We start from the raw sequence: 20,811 nt of genomic DNA, 5'->3' as shown, positions 1-20,811 counted from the left end.
TCCATTCTTTGCACTAGGGGAGGTGTTTTCCTTTGTTTTGTTTTTTTGTTTCCCAGTTACTGTTTCTGGTATCTAACCCCACGTTGGGCCTACACCTGCTATGGTACCCTCCCAAGCAAATGAAGGGCCTTTGGGTTAACTTGCAAAGATAAGGAAGGGGGAGGGGGCTCGTGCATTACATAAGGGGAAGGAGGGCTCACTTGGGGCTCTCCTAAGGCCGAGACTATTCGCTTCTGGGACCGGCAGGACTCGAGCCTTGGGGAGTGATGGGGCTGGAAGCCACCCACCTGGTAGTGAGGGAGGGCTGCTCACTGCCCTGGATGTGGATCGTGCTGAGCTCTTGCATGCTGCGCAGGCGAGTGGCCGGCAGGTTGGAGTTGGGCAGGTGCGTGGTCTTCTTACTACGACGGGAGCAGCAGGTGGTAGTGAGGCCCGGGTGACTGGACAGTGAGGGACTTCTTGTGGACGGGTAGTTCTGCATCGAGCTCTCCATGCAGTTCTGCTCAAACATCTGCTCATCTATGAACTCGTGGTTCTGTGGGAAGCAGAAGGAGAAGAGGTAGGAAAAGGAGATGGGGAAGGAGGGGGATGAGCCCCCGTGCGCCGTGTAGCTGCCTGTCTCTGTCTGGGCGTCGAGAGGAGGGATCCCAGAGGCCTGGAGCATGGAGAAGCATTCGGGAGGGGCGATGTCCCACGGGCATCAAATGCAGAAAGAAAAAGATTCCTATTGGCAGCCCTGGCCATCAGGTTGAAGGGTGGGGACTGCAGCCATTAAATCGTGGTGGGACATACACCCCATCTACAGCTTTGAGCTGACGGGACACAGAGGACCTGGAGGGATTTAGTGGCATCCTCAGAGCTAGAAGCAGCCTTGACTTACTTTGCAGGGTTTGCACAGGATCTCCTGGAGGTGGCAGGTAAGGAGTCACTGACCCTGGGGAGTGGGTACGCTAGGCAGTCTTGAATGCTGGGTTGGATTTAATGGATAAGATCCTTATGAATCTTGGGTACGTGTGAGATATAAGCTTTTGAAGGCACTGGATTATTCATGGAATTGGGAGAGCTTTGCTCTTGAAGGCCAATGGGGTCTGTCAGGGTTATGATTTCTTTAATTTTTTTGTTCCCCCCCTCCACCTGATTATGGGATGCAGATCCTTAATATATCTGGAGGCACAGGATTCCCTAAGTCAAATGTAAGCAGGGGAAGGAATGTTAACAGCCTCCTGGTGCTGAACCCGGGATAACCGAAAAAAAAAAAAAAAATGGCTGTTTGGTCAAGGTGACTAAAAACCTATGGTATTAATGGTCTGGCCGAGGCCACCACTCTGGAGAGAATAAGCGTGAGAAGAGCGTGCAGAGAGAGACCAGCCCTGGCAGCCAGTACCAGGAGTCCCTGCGGAGCTGGGGAAGGGGCCCAGGGACACTCACAGGGGACCAATATGGCTGCCATGTTCTGCCACCCTCTCTAAGCCCTTGGGGAGGTCAAAGGAGGGAAGCAGAAAAGCAGTCAGGTAGTTCAGCACAAACACCCCAAAGCCTGAGCTGCTGCTGGGAGTGGCAGTAGAGGTAGGAAAAGCCCCAGAAGAATTGATAGCACATGCAGAGAACCAGACCAGGGGGTAAAAAGAGGAGAATCCACAGACTCAGAATATTCAGAGAGAAACACATCAATTGAATTTTTAAAAAAGCGATACCTTGATGGTGGAGGTTCGTACAGATAACAGGGGATCATCCACAAGATAGGACAACCCCTACAGGACAACATGCCAACAGAAGATAAAAACACCATTGATTGTACATTCCAGCATTCCCAAGCTCAGTTCTGACATTCAGTCCCTCCATCCCAGCATTCCACCCGGGAGTCCAACATTCCACCCCTTGTTCCAACACGACTCTGTTCAAACCCCACATTCATTCCTTCCATCCCAACATTCTGCTTCTTCTAGCCCAACATTCCTCCCCTGAAGTCCAGCATTCCATCTCTTTCACCCCAGCACCCCCGCCCCACAATCCGACATTCACTCCCGCAAATTCAGCATTCCATCCCTTCAATGCCAACATTCCAGCCCCTCAAACCCAAACATCTTTACCCATATCCTTTCAGTTGACACATTCCACCCAGCACATGCAACTTGGAAAGGGCAGTTGGGTCCGGGCCTATCCCGTTGGCAAGCTCTGAGTCTTTGAGAGAAGTTCTAGATATACATATACAGTTCTTAACAGTAAGACATATTTGATAAGTCCTGGAAACTAGGGTTCTCCGAGTACTTTCCCATTTGGGAAGCCCTCTTTGGGTTCAACTGCCATCCACAGTATCCACACTTGGCTCACAGTAGGAGTCATCTGACGTCTATTCCCCCTGCACCTAGAGGTCAGGATATGGGACATTCAGAAGTAGAAACTTCCTTCCCTAGGGTGCTGAGCCCTGACCCTGGGCTCTCTGGGGAGGGCGGGCCTAGAAAGAACAGGGAAGGGTTGCACTTTGTCTCTCTTGGGTTGTCCACCCTGACTTCTCCTCTTCCCTACTGTTCCTGGCACTTTTTGCCAAGGGTCCAGGGTTGGCCCCACTGCCCTTCCTTTCAGTCTGTTTGTGGGGCACAGGCAACATGCCACATTCCAGCTACAGCATCCTAAACCATGGCTCTATTTTAACAAGAAGTCTTGCAGAATCTGAACTCCCTGGGCGCTGCAGGGTGACTAAGAGGGAGCGGTACCCATATAATCCCTGGCTAGAGAAATATAGGCACTGCCTCCCTCATTCACTGTCCTCTAAGGAGCAGTGTAGGGAGCAAAAGGGACCTACACGTTGCATCAGCCTAGCCCCAGGGACAGGACAAAAACTGATGCCCTTCTCCACTGCCCTGTAGCAACCTAGGATAAATTCAGCCCGAGTTTTGAAGAGTGATGCCCATCCGGACTGAGAAACAGAGGCGGAGCCCTCAGCTCTCAGTAACCATGAAAACACGGCTCTAGGGGCCCTGTGGGGGTGTGCAGAAAAGCTGGGGGCAATGAGCTTCTCTGTTGCTGCAGGACGGAGCTGGCCTCCGACCCTGGAGACTGCGCCCCCCCACCCCCTCCTTGGGGTCTTCCTCCTGAGGGCGGACAGAGACCTCGTGGCTACTCTTTGGATCTGAAGGGGACAGACTCGGACATCTGCAGCCTGGGCCCGGGGCGAGGATGCGGGCACAGAGCTCTCCCCTTGTGAGCTCCAGCCCTCAGAGAGGAGGGCAGGAGTCAGGGGTGAGAAGGGGCGCGGCGGGCTGGGACTCACAGTGGTTTTCTCTAGACAGTGCAGCAGATGGTGGTGCTGGCTCTCGGCGAGTGACGTGCTCTTGCCCACGTGCCCCTCCTCTGGGGTGCCCTAATCAGAAAAGAGGAGAGGCTGCGGATCACGCTGGTGGCTCCTCCCGTCTTCTCCATGTCCTTCGTTTCTCCACAGGAGGTGGGAGGGCCCCAGAAAAATCGGGATGAACCAAATTTCAGGGTCACCAGAGAACATGCTAGCTCTGGAGCTGGGGGCCCTGGGTCTACAGCTGGGTCCGGGGTAGCGGTGAGAATCCCATGGGAGAGGGTCTGCAGAGGGGTGCTCCCGGGAGAAGGTCTGGAAACATGTCCTTCTTAGGGTTCACACTGGGGCTTTGGGGGTGGTGGTGCCCCTGGAAAGAGAAAAGAAGCCCGTCTCCCCTCCCTCTCCCCAGCCCAGGCCCTGCAGGCACCTACCATCAGCTCCATGGCCTCCGTGAGGAGTCCGTTGCGCTTGCTGTGCAGGTAGGCATTGGAGCTGCCTGTCTTGGCCACACGGATCCTGGCAAGGCGGGCCTTCTGCAATCGGCAGAGAAAAAAAGAGTGAGCGAGCCTGAGAGACCAGACAGCGAGCCTGGCAAAGCCAGTGACAGCAGGCCGTCCCGGCGCGGCTGCGTTCCCAGGTGATGCCTGATGAAGGGGAGGAAGTGGCTTCTTCCCAGCCACTTACGGATCTCTGTCCGCAGACCCTGGCCCTGGGTCTGAGACTCTGCGTACCCACTCGGTGCAGCCTGGTGCTGGTCAGAGTTCCCAGGGGTCTCTACTCACCTCTCCAGCCTTGGTGCAATCCCGGCAGCAGAAATACCACTCATCAAAGCCCTGCCTCCTCCCAAAAGCTTCATGACCTTTACCTACTCGGTCTCGCACTAGAGTATTTCTCATCTCTAACTGGATCGCCAGCTCTAGAAAGGAGCATGGGTTACCTCACCCAGCTGTAGACCCAGGGCCCCCAGCTCCTGAGCTAGCATGTTCCTGGTGACCCTGAAATTTGGTTCATCCCGATTTTGCTGGGGCCCTCCCACCTCCTGTGGAGAAACGAAGGACATGGAGAAGACGGGATATCCCGACGCTCCTCGAGGGCCCGGGGCCCTTCCCTGTACCCAGCAGGTGCCCAAACATCAGTTAATTAGGAGAAAAGCAAGGAGTGTGCATCCTGTGCCCTTCAACATGTCTTCACTTCTTCCCTTCTTTCTATTTTGCCCTTAGCATTTATGACTAAGGGAGGATACGGTGTCTGCATTTACCTTGCCACTGCCTCCCAAAATGTAAATTCCTTGCGGGCAGGAGTTTTCGTTTTGTTCACGGATGTATCCCCATGGCCTGGTAATTTTTAAATCAATAAAAGTCTTTAAAATCGCAGGCTTGTTTTGGGGTGTGGATGCATGCATGGTGGGGCCAATACGTGTCCATGCTCGTCGGGGGCGAGAGCAGGTGCACGCGCGTGTGACGCGGTGGCCCACTGTGTGTGTGTGAGAGAGGGGAGGATGGAACACATTTTCACACACTGCTCTGGCTTTAACTAGGACAACTGGAACGCTCCCCGTCCCCAGCCTGGGAGGCCCCAGCAGGTCCCCTGCAGGGGGGCCGCCAGGTATCTCAAGGCAAGCGCGCATCTGTCCTGCTTGCAGAGGCAGGGGGAGGTGGGACCCACTGGGCACACCGGCTGCTCCTGTCTTTCCTAATAGCCATAATTAGCGGCACCGTGACGCCAGCACAACCACAGAGGGAGGCCCAAGAGGAAAGGGGCTTCGGGAGAAGGGTTCCTGCTGGTTTACAGAAATGCAGCCAGAGTCTGGGCTCCTGCAGATCTATGTAGAAGCAGCTCTAGGTCCACACCGCTGGAAGCAAAGGAGCCCACAGGGACTCACGGGCGATCCTGGGCCAGAGGAGCCCCTCCCTTGCCTTTGTCAAAGTCCGCTGTAACTTCACCATGGACTCCGAGCAGGACAACAGGCCTTGGGAAACTGTGGCAATTTCCGTGTCTCCATCTACCTCTCCCCGGCAAGGGGAAGTGTCCCTTCCGAGTGTCCTGCTGGGCTGTCGCATGTGCTAAAAAGAGGCCAGGGAGTCGGCTTCAGGCTGTCAACGGAAGCACAAGGACACACTAGGTCTCTGGTTTCCTGTGGCCTGCATGTCCCCACGGGGACAGCTCGACTCCCTTTCCTGGCTTCTGAATACGGGGAAGAGGCCAGGGCTTGGGCCCGGCGGATCTGCCTGTGAGTCGGAGGGAGAGCGCTTCTCTAGATGGCGAGAGCGGAAAGGGGGATCCGGCCGGGAAAGGATGACAAGGAAAGTGAGGAAGCCCTGTCAGTCCTCTTCTCTCTGGGCCAAGAACTTTCATCCCAGGCCCAGGACCGCGCCAGCCCTACCCTCAGCGACACGTCTACATTCAAGCACGTTGCTCATCATTTGAGGATGCGGCTGTTATTGCCTTGGGTGAGGACTGGGTGTTGAGAGCTGCATATGGAAATCCAATTGTGTCAAGCTCATTATAGCCTTCTAAAATTTGCACCACTTAGAGCCAGACCTTTCTTGTATCTGGGGTCTGTCTTCATTACTTTCTAGAGATGAAAGATTCTCCTGTTCTCCTTTGTGGCACTTCTTTTAATCTTATCTTACCCTGGGCTCTATTAAAGCAACAGATTGTCATATCAAATGCACAACACTGTTTAATCATTTTCCACACAGGATAAAGAGGTTTGCAATATATTTACAGAACCATACCCGGCACATGAAATTTGGTGAGGATTTCTCGTTTGACTTTGAGCTCCTGAGAGCCAGAGTCTGGCTTACGCATATTTTTATCTTCGGCGTCTGACACAGGGCTGTGCACGGAGCAGGCGTTCAAGCCAGGCTGGTGAGGACCCAGGAAGGAGAACGGTCCTTCCCAGTCGGTCAGAAATCCATTAATAAGGCCCTGGTCATGAGCCCATCCCTGTGTGGCCTGGTCAGCCTCTCCCTCCTCCACTGGCCAGGAGCACAATGTGAGAGGTTAAAAGAGAATGTGGCCGTCATCTAGGCTATTTTGAAGACAAGAAAATGGAGGCTATGAGGGGAAGTAACTTCTCCAGGACAAAGCAGCAGGCTCGGGGTGCGGGGGAGGCTTCTGCTCAGGTCTCTCTACCTTCAGGCCAAATGCTGCCTCCATAACAGCCCTCTCCCTGAATTTCAACGCCTGCCAGGCAAGTTTCTAAACTGGATGAGCTAGGCCCGAGAAGTTGCAATTTCAGCAGGGATGGAGATTCCAGGGTTGGAGGAGAGGTCTGGAAGGAGGATGCTCCCACTCTCGGTACAATTCCAGGTGCTGTCTGGGTCACGAGTATTGACATGTCTTGCCCCGGAGAGTCAGGAGAAGGAAAAAGGGAGACATGGGAAAAGCCACAGGAGAACACGGCCAATTGCACTCTCGGGCGTTCATCCCAGAGAAATGAAAAGTTACGTTCACACAGAAACCTGTTCACGAATGTTCACAGCAGCTTTACTTGTAACAACCAAAAACGTGGTTCATATAGCCCCATGGCACAGGATACATCTATGCCATGGGATACTACCCAGCAAGAAAAAGGAATGGACTATTGATACTTATAAACCTGGATGCATCTCTAGGAATTATGTGAAATGGAAAAAAACAAAACAGAAAACAACCTCCAAAGGTTACCTACTGCACGAATCCATTTATGTAGCATTTTTGAAATGAAAACATTGAGTAAATGGAGGATAGGTAAATGGTTGCCGGGGGTTAGGGATGGGGTAGAGGTAGGGTGGGAGGAATGCTTATGGTGCTGGAACGGTTCAGCACCTTGACCGAAGTGATGGAGGCATGAAGCTGCCTGGCATCAAACTTCACACACACTCACACACGCACACGCACACACTCCCACACATGAGTACACGTAATACTAGGGAAGTCTAGAATAGGATTCGTGGATTGTATCAACATCCATACCTGGGTGGTGATAATCTTATAACTTACATGTGAATCTATGCTTAGCTCAGTAAAAATCCAGATGTTCCCTTCTCTCCGTCCACTGCTAGACGTCCTTACTCGATCTTCAATTCACCTGGCTTCGAGAACCTAGCCTCTGAAGCCAAGAGTTGTGGAGTTCGTTTCAGTAACAACCCCAAGCAAACCAGTTGTGATGGGAAACGGTGACAACTTCTTAAGCCTTCCCTTTACAGTGGAGGCTGGGGGAGCTTTTTCCTTTAGGGCTGTCTAGCTCCTGAGTGTGTGGTCTGGGCTGAGAACTACCAGCTTCCCTGACCTCCTCCCTGTCCCATGTCTCCACCGCCACAAAGTCTCCTGTACCTGCCTTCCTTGCTTTGCGGCGACAGACTCAGTGCTAGAAGCAGGCAGTATTCTTGTATTCTTTTTTTTTTTTGCCTCTCGCAAGCAGCCCAAGGTGAAAGAGACAGAGCCAGCAACCTTGAGGGGAGACAGTATCCAGGCCAGGTGAAAACACTGTAAATATTTACTCTGACTTCAAAGGGAGAGGGGAGAGGGTGGGGAGAGGCAGAAGGGAGGGAGTGTGGGCTTTAGCAGCTAGAAGGAGGGACGCACCAAGGCTGATTCTTTCTGCATTGTGATCACACAGGATGAGCTTTGTAAGGTCCTGGTGGAAATGATCACTGGTCCGTTCTTTGCAGGGGTAAAATGGCAGGGGATGTGATGCTCTGAGAGGTGGGTAAGGGTGTGGGCACACGGAGGGAAAGGTAGCTGCGGGAGCACTTTATAGCCCAGCCTGCCTGGGCACAGCGGTAGGCTAGTGTGTGAGCTGGGGATTCCTTTGACCCTACCCCGCTGGACCAGATACCTGTGTCAGCCCAGCCCCTGGGGGGTGGAGTTGCTCTAGGACCCCTGGTCCTTTCTTGAGGACAGCATAATGAATTTAGATATTGTCGAACATTTACCAGCTGACTCGAACAGGAGAAGGAGATAAGACTTCTATTTCTGGGTGGCTAGCAGGGGGTGGGCGTGGGGAGGCCTGGACCTTGGGTGAAGAGGTAGGAAATGGGTGCCGGAGCAGAGGGAGAGGACAGCACAGAGCCAGAAGATCGATCTAAGGCAGGCTGGCAACATTCAGAGCCAGGTCAAGATAAGTCAAAAGGTATCTCAGCCCGGGCTGGGGGCGTGACCACGAGGGCACGCAAAAGGGGCTATGTTGGAAGTGGGAACCAACTGGATTCATTATATAATTGCATAACATATATTATTAAGTATTATTGTACGTAAATTACCATACGTTTCAGAGCTAATGTTCATGAACGTTGTGACTTCATTTCAGACAGCGTATACAGATGTGTTTTGAAATTCTGGATTCCTCTGATATGTCAAGGAAGACCTGCTACTTGGTGTTACCCCTGTAAATGGGAGGCCAGTAGCAGGGACCGTGGGGGGAGGAAACCACCAGCCACACACACACGGCCTGACACACCGCAGGTGCAGGAAATATCTGTGGAATGAATGAATGACAGAAAGAATAAAATAAGGACACAAAATCTCTGGCCCCCGTTAAGTGACTCTCTCAATGAGGTCCCGCGTCCACTGTACCCAGAAAGGCTCTGACCGAACCTCCTGGAGGTTGGGCGGCTGCTGAAGGGGTACCTATTTCAGCCCAGATCAGAAGAGAAATGGAAAACGGGCCCCGTAGTCCTCCCCTTTCCTGATAGGAAGCTGACAAAAGTCACGACCCAAGAACCTTCACTAGCCAGATGCCCTAAGAACGCACCAAAGCCTTCAGCCAGTCTTCCTTTGGCATGGGGGCATTTGACTGCCCTGCCTTCTTAAGCAGTGTATACTGGACATCACCGCAAACTGTTCTCAGGACCAGTGTCTACTCTCCTGGTCATCAACCGCAGTTCTGTGCCTGAACCGCAAACACCCCGAGGTGACCAAAGCATGTCGTGCCTTTTGTTCTGGAACTCAGCGGCCTCAGAATGTTCTTCTTTCAGAGTATTCGCTTTTCTTCTCAGCAAATTTCTGTTCTGTCCCTATGTTTTGTATCGGCTAGTAAAGGGTATTGGAGAGCAATTACGTGCCCCAGTAAGCTCCTGGCAGGGACAGGGAGGGGTCTGGGGCACTGAGTGTTGGTGGCTGAGGTCTTGAAGGGGAAGCCAGGGCTCGAGGAAATTGCACAGAACATCCAGGAGGGAGAGAGTCAGCTTATGGATGATTGAGGGCTTGTTGCACTTTGCAGCTGACCGGGGATCGGACCTGGAATGCAGGACACTGGTCAGTAGGAAGGGACACAAAGCTGCCTTACCTTCAGAAGCTGGAGGCTGGGGGATCAGCCCCAGAAGTCCAGGCCTGGCGACCTGACTGTGACCATGGCACAAGGCCCAAAGCAGAGGGCCAGGCCCCTGTCTGAGCCCCCAGGCTGAGTCTTACCTTTTGTGCCCTGCGTTTATCGGCTCTCTGATTCTGGTGGTAAATCCGGCTGAAGTTGGAAACGATCACAGGGACCGGCAGGGCAATGACCAGGACGCCACTCAGGGAGCAGATGGAGCCAAAAATCTTCCCTGCAATTGTCTTGGGCACCATATCTCCATATCTGAGAGAGAGAGAGAGAGAGAGAGAGAGAGAGAGAGAGAGAAACAGGTGTGAGGAAGAGGGGTCACTGGGGAAAAAAGCCAGGCTTCCCTGCCCATCACTCACCCATCCATCCACCTATCCATCCATCCACCTATCCATCCATCCACCTATCCATCCATCCATCCATCCTTTCATCCATCCATCCATCCATCCATCTATCCATCCATCCATCCACCTATCCATCCATCCATCCATCCATCCTTTCATCCATCCATCCATCCATCCACCTATCCATCCATCCATCCATCCTTTCATCCATCCATCCATCCATCCATCCATCCATCCATCCACCTATCCATCCATCCATCCATCCATCCATCCATCCATCCATCCATCCTTTCATCCATCCATCCATCCATACACCTATCCATCCATCCATCCATCCATCCATCCATCCCTTCATTCAACAGTTGTTTGAAGTGCCTACTCCGTGCCTACTCTGACCTGGGAGCGAACAAAACAGACAAGATCCCTGTGTTCCCAGAGGCAACCACCTACAAGGGGAAGACCATTAAACAAATAAGGGAACACATAAAAACACTGACTCGTCGTTATTTCTATGAAGAGAAGAGAGACAGGTGCTGTGCCAGGCGGGGGCAGTATGGCCAGGAACGGCCTCTCTGAGGAGCTGACATTTCAGCTGAGATCTAAAGGTAAAGGATCCAGCAGGCAACACACTTGGGGAAGAGTGTGCCAGGCAGAGGGAACAGAAAGGCAGAGGCCCTGAGGGAGGAGGGAGCGTGGCGGGCTCTGGGCATGACTGCAGGCCTGCTGGTGGGGAGACAGGGGTGGAGGGTAGCTACAAAAGGAGGTCGAGGCCACCCCACAGAGTGTGGATTTTGGGCCAAGTGCCGTGAGCAGCCACGGATGCATATTAGGAAGAAAAGCAGCACAATCTCATTTATGTTCATAAAAAAACAAATAATAAACCCACCCTCTATTCACGTGGAGACATAATACACAAAGCCCTTCTGCACGCTTACCTCCCACCAGCTCCATGGACCCTGTGAACTTTGTGTCCTCAGCCCCACTGTGCAGATGCGGGAAGTGAGGCTCACAGGCCGGGGGACTGCTCACGCTGGGGGAGAGGCTGGGATCAAAACCCATTCCTCTTGCTTTCATCTGTTTTCTACCAATCACACCATCTCAGAGGGCAGCCATGAGCTCCAAAACTCAGCCCCCTAAGCCGCGCAGCCACTTTGGGACGGCGCCGGCTCGTCTCAGAGCTCAGAGAGTCTCTCTTAAGTGCTTCCCACCCTGGTGGCTGCCCTGGGGGGACCAGCTGGGCCTGGCTCCTGCTCAGCCCCAGGCAGGCAGGCCAGAGCCTCTCTCCTCCGATCAATAAGGTACTCTCAGCAGTGGTTAAGTGTTTAGCCTCTTCTTTATTGAGATAAATTAAAGGCTTCATTAGGCAAAAGCTGTGATGACTCCTTTGGCCAAAGCCAGAAACACCTTCCCCCCCTCACTCCTCTGTGTGTCTGGAGCAGAAGCAGGGGGAGGAGGACCAGGAATTGCTGCCACAGAAATCTCGAGGCTCAGAGTCCCTTGTCCTGAGGGGACCCAGGTGCCCTGAGGACGCAGAGAAGAAGGAGAAGGGGATAGGGCGGATCTTTTCCAGAGTGTGACGTCCTCCCCTCCTAAGCACCTAAGGGCTCCGTGGACCATATGCCAGCCGTTGACACATATTTGGTGAGTGAATGAGTGACCTCATTTAAGGCTCTCGACACCCTGTGAATTAGGCTCCTCTTCTGCGAACGCTCTTCCTTCTCCTTCGGTGTCTCGGCCCTTTGTCCTGGCCTCAAGCTCTCTCTGTCATGCCACTGACGCCAAGCCCGAGGCTGCTCTTTCGGGGAACGCTGACGTTAGGCTCTCTGGCTCCGCCATGCTGCCCAGGAGGGGCCTCTGGGGGTGTGTGGTCGAGAACCTGGCCTCCAGACGCAGGCGACCTGGGTTCCAGCCCCACCCAGCTCACCATCAGATCACCGCACGACCTTGGGGGAATGTGACTTTGGGCCTCAGCCTCTCCTTGTCTGTCAAGGGGAGATAGAACGAGTAACCTGGGCCACGGTCCTCTTGCAACACGTGCACCTCCATAAACCATACACGCCATTACTTTGACCCAGGCGTCCCGGAAACCGTGGTCTCTGTGGCTGGGAAACTCTAAAAACACAGCTGATTGTGCCATGGGCAACTAATCCCGATGATGAAGGAAAGGGGGGTTGCCCCTGGAGGCAAATGATGTTAGTAGGGATTTTCGGGGATGTGACTGAAAGGTGGACATTGGGTGGAAACGAAGTGTGGCAGGAGAATGTAAGCACGGTGTCAGAAAGCCTCCATTTGGGGGTGATGGCGGCTGGTGAAAAATGCTACGGACCCAGAAAGGTGGTTTTATCCCCTGGAAGAAAGAGTGAGGCGTAGAGCCGAGCCCGCTGCTGGGGCAGACGGTGTGCTGGTAACAGACGACTGAGCAAAAGCAGGACAGCTCAGCTCCCGTGCGCTCTCTGCCTTCTCCACCCAGAAGAACAGGCTTTATCTTGGAAAGGCTGAGGCAAATGTTGGGGGGAAAGGATGCGGAGCTCGAGGGCGGGGAGGGGCGAGCGGGTGAGCGCCCAGCTGTCTTCAGTGGAGGCACCTCGCAGGCCCACCTGGATCCCACCCCAGGAGACAGGAGGGATGCACAGATGGAGTTGTGGAGCATTGCCCATGGCGGCTGAGAAATCATGGCGTGGCGCAGAAACACGGAGAGACTGAAGCCTGCAAACTGCTGTGTTGGTGTTTTTGAACACGGAGGGTGGGGGCGGGGGGGGAAGGAAGTCTGAGAAGTCACAGACCAACAGGCTGGGCACCCATCAATTCTGCCATCAAAGTGCTGGCAGAACCTGAGAGCAGATATTAAGCGGACAGCTTGCGAACACTTGGAAAATAAGCCGTATTGCTCACTAGGCACGCGTCTTGCCAAATTAACCTGATTTTTTGTTTTGGAAGGGTTCGCTGGCTGGTGGATCCGGGGACTGCTGCATCATGATCTTAGCAAGATGTGTTCCTGTCCCAGTTCCTCATACCCTTGACAAGCTGGAGGAATGGGTGTGGATGGCAGTGCGGTCAGGAGGGGCTGAACAGACACCTTCGGGCACTTTCCAAAGATGACCAACAGCGGTCCTATGCCAGCAAAGGAAGTTCATGGCTTTCGCGTTAGAAGGCTCTCCTTTAGTGAAAGGGTAAATAAGTAAATGAAATAAAGAATGGATCGAGAGCTCGGTCTCCAGTGGTGTGTTCCAGAATTTCTCTACAACTTATGTAAAGCCAGAGGGAGGCAGCATGGCCTAATGATTGAGAGAGGAGACAGGTCCCAGGTTGATCCCCGGCCCCACATTACTTAGGGGTTAAGTGACCTTGGGAAAGTTATTTAAGTGGAGCCGCTACCCATATAAAATAGGTTTCATATACCTAACTTACAGGGTTGTTGTAATAATTAATGAGATGATTCAGGAGAGGCACTTAATGTTGTCTCTGGGTAAATGTAAATTCTCTATAAATAGCCAGTGCAGTGGGCACCTATGGTTTTGTCTGCTAATGGCTACCCATCTAGGAACTGTGCCCTCCCCACCATTACAACATAAACTCTGTCCAGAGGAGCTGCCATATTCTTACAAACCCTCCCTTCTGCCCCTGCTCCCACCGGGCACGGTTAACAGGTTCAGAATGAGGCATCTGACTCACGCTGGGCCATGAGCTCCTCTCCTGGATTCATTTGTTAACAACTTTACTGACATATAACTTATATATCATACAATTCATCCATTTAAATCATACAATTCAAAATTTTTAAAAAAGATTTTATTTATTTATTTGAGAGAGAGAGAGTACGCATGAGCAGGGGGGAGGGGCAGAAGGAGAAGGAGAAGCAGGCTTCCCACTGAGCAGGGAGCCCAATGTGAGACTCCATCCCAGGACCCTGGGATCACGGCCTGAGCTGAAGGCAGAGACATAACCAACTGAGCCACCCAGATGCCCACGATTCAATATTTTTCAGTGTATTTACTGAGTTGTGCTACCATCACGACAGTCTAATTTTAAAACATTTTCATCACCTCCACCCCCCAAAAAACCCCACACCCATTAGCAGTGAGGGATCATCCCCCCCCCCCACCCCTCAGCCCCACACCACCACTAAATTACTGTCTGTCTCTATAGATTTCCTTCTTTTGGACATTTCATATCAATGGAATCCTACAATACATGGCCTTCTGTGTCTGCCTTCTTTCACTTAGCGTGACTTGCTAAGGCTTCGAGGCTCATCCCTGTTGTAGCAGGGGCCACTATCTCAACCCTTTTGATTGCTGAATAATATCCCATTGTACGGATGTCCCGCAGTTTGCTCTTTCACCCATCCGTTGATGGACGTTTGGGTCCTTTCCACTCTGGGGCTATTACGAATACTTTCTGCTCTGAAGAATCGTGTATGCGTCTTTGTGTGGAAAGATGTTTTCCTTTTTCTAGGAGTCACGTGGCAACTGCGTGTTTAACAGTGTAGGGGACTGCCGAACTGTTTTCTAAAGTGGCTGCACCACGTCGCATTCCCACCAGCACTAAATTAGGGCTCCACTTCCTCCATATGTTCACCAACACTTGTTACTATTTGTCTTTTGAGTCTAGCCATCCTAGTGGGTGGGAAGTGGTATCTCACTGTGGTTTTGATTTGCATTTCTCCTGCTGGCTACTTATATGGGGCGACGCCTTCCCTCCCCTGGAGTGCTACCTTTGCGATGAGACCAATCTCTTCACAGAGGGTTGACCCCAGGCTGTGGTCAGAGAGGGAGCAGGCTGACACGGAGAAAGAGGTGAGAAGTGGAAAAGGGGCTCTGATGGAGTCCGAGTTCCTGTCCTGATTCTGAGGGCCAGCTTTACTGTCGCATTCCCTGTGGCTTAACTGTTCAGTCCTTCTTCTGAGTCTGCGCACCAACAAATTCTTGTTTCTGTTTTAACGTTCTTCCACTCGGATTCCATGATAATAAGGACGATGGTGATGGTGTTGATCAGGGTACTGCTGCTGATGATTATTTTTACAATGAATTTCCTTTATTGAAGTATAGCTGACATACAATAGCCTATTAGTTTCAGGCATGCATCATAGAGATTCGATATTTTTATACATGATGCAATGATCCCCATGATAAGTGTGGTCACCATCTGACATGGTACAAAGTTATGACCATATTGACTATTCTCTACGCTGAACATGACATCCCTGTGACTTATTTCTTTCACAACTGGAAGTTTGTACCTCTTAATCCTCTTCATCTATCCCACCTATTTCATCCGTTGGATACTCTGGTAATCAACAGTTTGTTTCTTTTTTCCATGAGTCTGTTTTTGTTGTGTTTTGTTTGTTCGTTTGTTTTGTTTTTTAGATTCCACATTTAAGTGAAATCACACGCTGTCTGCCTTTCTCTGTCTGCTGCTGATTATTTTTAAGCAAGCTCTTCAAATTTCTAAATGACGGCGCTACTATGAATTGAGGTCTTTCGGAGTCAAAAGGATTTTAACAGGTTGTAATCATGGGTGAAACCAGCCAGATTAATTCCAACAAAGATGAATGACAACACCAGCATTTTGATTCAAATAATCAATGACTTGTATAGCTGATGGGAAAAACCAGCTTAAAAGCCATCCATGTTAAAAATCACCAGGGAAATTTAACTTCAACACAGCCACCAGCGTAATGCCCCTGCTAAAAACTATGCCACCGGACTGGACTGATGGGAGTACAGTGCCCAGAAAGGACTGGACTGATGGGCAGGACTGATGGGAGTACAGTGCCCAGAAAGAGGGAGTAGGTGTTTGTACTTGCCCGTGTGGACAGACCACCTCTAGGCTGCTGTGTGGAGTTCGGGGCATTATATATTCTACAGGACATTGATTAACTGGATCACGTCCAGAGAAGGGAGGTTGGGATGGTGAATTGTCTGGAAGTCTTCTCATAGGGGAAACAGTCAAAGGACCAGGAACATTTGGCCTAAAGAAGAGGGGATGGGGAATGGAAGGGTGGATGGGAATAATGTACAGGAGCCTGCGTGGGGAATTTTATCTGCATTCATGGGTCTCACAGTAACCCCATCCTTAGGAGCATGGAGCCCATGTCCAGAGAGGACAGAGAAGTGTTTAATGCCCTCAAGCAGTGAGGGGCAGAACTGGCTGGGTTAAAGCCCAGGTCGGTTTGTTCCCAGTGCCCTGCTCTGTCCTTCACATCCGGCTCCTTGGGGGGCTGTGGGGGGATGGGGGTGAGGATGGTCGTGGGGAAGGGCTCTGGGCAGTCAGCTGGAGGTCACCCACTTCTCTGCCTCTGATGCCTCAGTGGCAGTGGTTCCACGTAGGTTAAAAGTATGGACTCGGAGGCAAATCCTGGTCTTGCCACTTGTTAGCTGGGTGACTTTGAGCACGTCACTTAACTTCTTCAACCACGGCGCCTGGGATGGATAAAATAATAGTACCTACACTTCACAGGGTTGTTGTGAGAGATTAGTGAGGTCCGATGTGGAAAATGCTCAATTCGGGCACACAGGAAGAACCTTATTGATGTTTATTAAACAAATCCAGGGCCCAGACCACCGGGCCTTCTAGACTGGGCATCAGCAAAAGCCTCCTCGCCGGACTTCTCATTTCTACTCTTGTTCCCTTTTAATTCCCAAAGAACCACATTCTTAAAATGCAAATCCAAGCATGTCCTTCCCCTGCTCAAACTTTAATAAATGGTGGAATGTGTGAGTTAATGAATAAAACATACCTTGCAACATTGTTGCAAAGACTACATGCTTGTTACACAGTAAACACTCATTAAAGAGCAGCTAATTATGACTGCAACATCCACCCTGGGCAGTGGCCTTGGCCCCGGGGCCTCCTGGGTCCCACCTGGGCAGGAGCTCTGAGGTGCAGGATCTCTAAGTCCTAATGGCATCTATGGCCTATTTTCTATGTGGAATTTTGAGGAAAGAAAGGGGTGAGAAAAGAAAAAAAGAAAATGTCATGGCCTAGAAAAAAAAATTCAAGCCTTAGCCTTATTTCCTTTTTGTCTTCCTTTTCTCCTGCAAATAAGGCCTCCCTTCCCCCACCCCTCATCCTGGCTCTGAGAGGGGAGGAAAGGAAGGGATGAGAAAAAGCCCCTCCAGGAGGGAGACTCCCAGGGACAGAGGAGCTATGGTGCTCACCCCAGATTTAGGACTCACACCCAGACCTCACCTGGGGCCACCCTGTGGCAGCTGTCTGCCCCTGGACCCCGGGGCGGGGGTGTTGCTCAGGCACTCAGTACCCCTCTGTCCACCCCTCTCTCCCAGCACATTCTCGGTAATCCACAGTGATGGCTGGGCTGTGGCAAGAACAGGGAAGCTTACCCTCCTAATATGGAAGGCTAATTAATTTGTATTAGGGTGTAGGGATAATTAAACTTTTTATCTGAACTTAAGCTGCACAAACCACCCGCCTTGTACAATTAATTGCTGCCTTCATTTCCTCGTCCAGGTGCTGAGAGATAAGTGGGAGCCAAGCTCCCTGGTCTGATTCCGCCTGCCTCTCAGGCAGGGGCGAGGCTTCACATCTGGCAGGGAGTCCCTTCTTTACTGAAGGCCAGACACTGCCCGTTCGGGGCCCAGCTGCTGGGAGCTCCGCCAAAGAGACGTGTCCTTGATGAGTTCCCGCAAAGGGGACGTCTCCACCTCAGGGCACACCCGCTCTTGCACCCACCTTCTCCACTGGGAGGCCCCTGAACTTGGCTTCCTCCTCTGCTTCCAGACCCTTGGGACTGGGGATGCAGACGGGGGATGGAAGCTGCCCTGTGGGGAGACATGTTCTCAGGGCAGGCTGGGCACCATGGCAAGTTCCAGGGACTCAGACCCCTGTGGTCACCTCCTTGTCCAGGGCAAAGGACAATGGCAGACTACCCTGGGGGACACTAGAACACCAGCCTGGCTGATGAGTTCATCCCTTCACAAACCTCTGGTCAGCCTCTTTTCATGTCCAGATCCCCTCCCATGGAGTAGGACTGCTGTAACTGTTTTTCTTTCTTTTATTTGGGCTCTTATGTCATGCCAAGTACTGCAAATACATGATCTCTCTCCTTCCAGCAATCCTAAGAAATAGATGCAATTATTATGCCCATTTTCCTGATGAGGAAACTGAAGCACAGAGTGGTTAAGTAATATGCCCAAGGTCACTTGGCTAGCCAGGGGCAGAACCAGGTCTCTTAAACTCCAAAGTCCCTACACATAACTACTAGTCCCTATAGCCCAAAGCCATGGTCCCTGAGGAGCCAACATGGCGGGCAGAAGTCTCGTTAGAGAGCAAGGGGGGCCCTTCAGAGCTGATTGCATCTACGGCAGCTGCCTAGCCATACCCCTACGAATGACTTTAGCCCTATGCTCTCATATTCAAGGAGGGGGACTTGGAAAATCAAATGAAAGCCTCATGTCACTATTCTTTTCTACCCCATGCCTCTTCTCCCATCCCCACCCCCCTAAAAAAATCAACCCACATCTCTGGTCGTGTTCCTGCAGCCAGGCACTCTCCTGGGTTCACCCGCAAAGTGGCCCCAGTGGTGAGCCAGGAGCCAAAAGGATGGGTTGGCATTTGGAACCTCAAGTTTCCTCAGAAGACCCCATCTGGGGGTGGACCCGGAGGGGAGAAGTGAGGCTCAGAGCAAGAGAACCTAATAATAATCACAGTAACAATTCACTAATAGTCTATTTTTATTAACATCAATATGCACCATTTGATCTTCCTAACAACCTTACGAGGTATCATTAGCCCCATTTTTGAGGAAACCGCAGCTGGGAGAGGCAGAGTAGAATGCACAGGGTCATCTGCTTGGCCAGGCCAGAGTGTCAGCCTCACGTGACTTCCGAATACCCTGCGCGTTGTGTTTGTTCCACACACACCCAAACCTGCACGGGCCCACGCGTTTCCACCTCTGTCCCTCTGGATCGATCGAGTCATCAAATGCCTGCTGGCTGTTTACCCTGTGTCCCTACCTTTGCTAGTGCCGGGGATTCAAAGCTAAATAGACAGGCATGTCCCCTGAGCTTACGATCTCAGGGGGAACAGACAAGTAAATCCCGACGGCGGTTCAAGGTCGTAATGCTACACGAAGAATGTCCGCAGGCTGTGTTGAGGAAGTAAAGCCTGCTGGACTCGGTCACTGGCTCCGTGTGAGGGTGGACAGAAGGGAGGAACCTAGGGGGGCACTCGGGCAAGCTCTGCGTGGGTCTGCAGCCAAGCTCCCACCGGTCCCTTCCTCCCGCTGCTGCTTCCTGAACTTGCCTGAGCTCCCACCTGCTACGGGCTCCTCGGTGACTGCAAGCCTTCCGCGAGGCCCTTCCCTCTGCTGGAAAGGATTCTCTCTCTCTCTTTCCCAGGCGACGGCTACTCATCTTTCCAGATGCTGCTCAAATGACACCTCCCTTAGCAGCCCTCCCTCCCCCCGCCACAGTATCACTCATTCCTCTGTCTTTCCACCTCCATCAGAACATTTACTCCTCCATGCAGAGACACACCCCCGGAAATGGCTGTTTTCCCCATTTCCATGAGTGCGGTCTGAGCACAGGGCTCTCTGTCTCTGCGTCCCTGGTGCCTGGCACTCGGCATGATGCATAGTAGGGATGCAAGAGTTCAGAGGGAGTAAGCAAAAGTAGCCACTCTGGTGTGTGTTCCACGGACTGGACCGGACCCCTGGGACTGGCTCCTTCTGGAATCAGACCTGAAGCTCCAGGAGGGGAGAGGCTGCATCCTCAGTACCTAGAACCGTACCTGACACATGATGTGCACTCAGGATATTTGTTGAATGAGTGAATGAACTATAAACAGATTTAGCAATGGAACTGCTGACTCTAGCAGACGAGATCATCAGGGAACCCTTCTGCTGCAAAACAGCTAAATCCGGAATAAAATATACTTTCTGATGCATTGCTGGGTTCACGTGCAGTAGGGGAAATCCATGTTACCCCCAATAAAAAGGGACAAACCCCAGGGGGAAATCACAGCTGGGAGGAGGGAGCAGTAAGCAGAGGAAGGAACATGGTAGCCCTGAGCACCTATGCCGACAGCAGCTGGTGAGTTGTGACCTGTCACCGGACCCTGAACCTTAGGGAAAGGAACTCCCAGGGTCTTCAAGTGAAGCCAGGCCCCGCACATGGGCTAAAGTGCTCCCAAGATGGTCGAGCTACCTAGCTTCCGGGAAAACCCGATTTAAGCCCTATCCAGAGGAAAACACCCTTAACCCTGGTCTTCAGGATTCCCACAGATTAAGATCACGTAAATATGAGTTTGCTTTAAAAAAAACAAATCGTAAAGAAGCAAGGAACCGTGAATCAGTCAACAGAAAGAAACCAATAATAGATTTAGGTACTCCTCCCCACCCCCCAAGAACTCCAGACACTGAAACTGTTGGACACAGAAGACTTCTGTATGAAATGGTTTTATGAAATAAAGGATGGAATCACAAAGATGAGCCGGCAATAGGACACTATCAGAAATCATCGGGCACACGTGAAAAAGAACCAAGTGGGGTTTCTGGAAATGAAAAAATTAAACGCTGAGGTTAATTATGACTGAAATCAATAGCTTATCCCTCATGGGTTCAGCCTTTGGAGCAGACCTCCACTTCCCAGTCTCATCCTTGAAGACCCTCATGCGGGCACCTTGTCCCTAAGCCCTCGTCCCCGAGTCTGTCCATATCACGACAGGTAGGAGGGCAGCGAAGACCGTGGAGCTGCCCACAACAGCCATGTCATCAAGAGAGGCCACCACTGAAGTCATGTCTCAGTGCTGAATGGGGCTTGCTTCCGGTACAGACCCAATCCCTTTTGCTCTCACGGCTCCCAGGAAAGACACAACGGCATGGGCGAGTATGGAGAGGATAAGCAGACGGCAAA

The 20,811-nt window shown here is 51.9% G+C and overlaps 1 protein-coding gene across 2 annotated transcripts in view; it reads right to left on the bottom strand.

The window, feature by feature from the left end:
* KCND3 (potassium voltage-gated channel subfamily D member 3) overlaps positions 1–20,811 on the bottom strand; it is a 199,580-nt gene that overhangs the window by 852 nt on the left and 177,917 nt on the right. The window contains exons 2-6 of one of the 2 annotated variants that reach the window (XM_036122695.2): positions 9,689–9,851; positions 3,721–3,822; positions 3,272–3,361; positions 1,695–1,751; positions 288–535 (exon numbers count right to left, since the gene is read on the bottom strand). In XM_036122695.2, coding sequence (XP_035978588.1) covers positions 288–535; positions 1,695–1,751; positions 3,272–3,361; positions 3,721–3,822; positions 9,689–9,851 — 660 coding nt within the window. The remainder of the gene's footprint in view (positions 1–287; positions 536–1,694; positions 1,752–3,271; positions 3,362–3,720; positions 3,823–9,688; positions 9,852–20,811) is intronic. The other variant, XM_036122696.2, reaches the window with a different exon arrangement.

This window comes from Halichoerus grypus, chromosome 5 (assembly GCF_964656455.1).
Source record: "Halichoerus grypus chromosome 5, mHalGry1.hap1.1, whole genome shotgun sequence".
NCBI classification, from domain to species: Eukaryota; Metazoa; Chordata; class Mammalia; order Carnivora; family Phocidae; genus Halichoerus; species Halichoerus grypus.
This window is presented reverse-complemented; position numbering and strand designations above follow the sequence as displayed.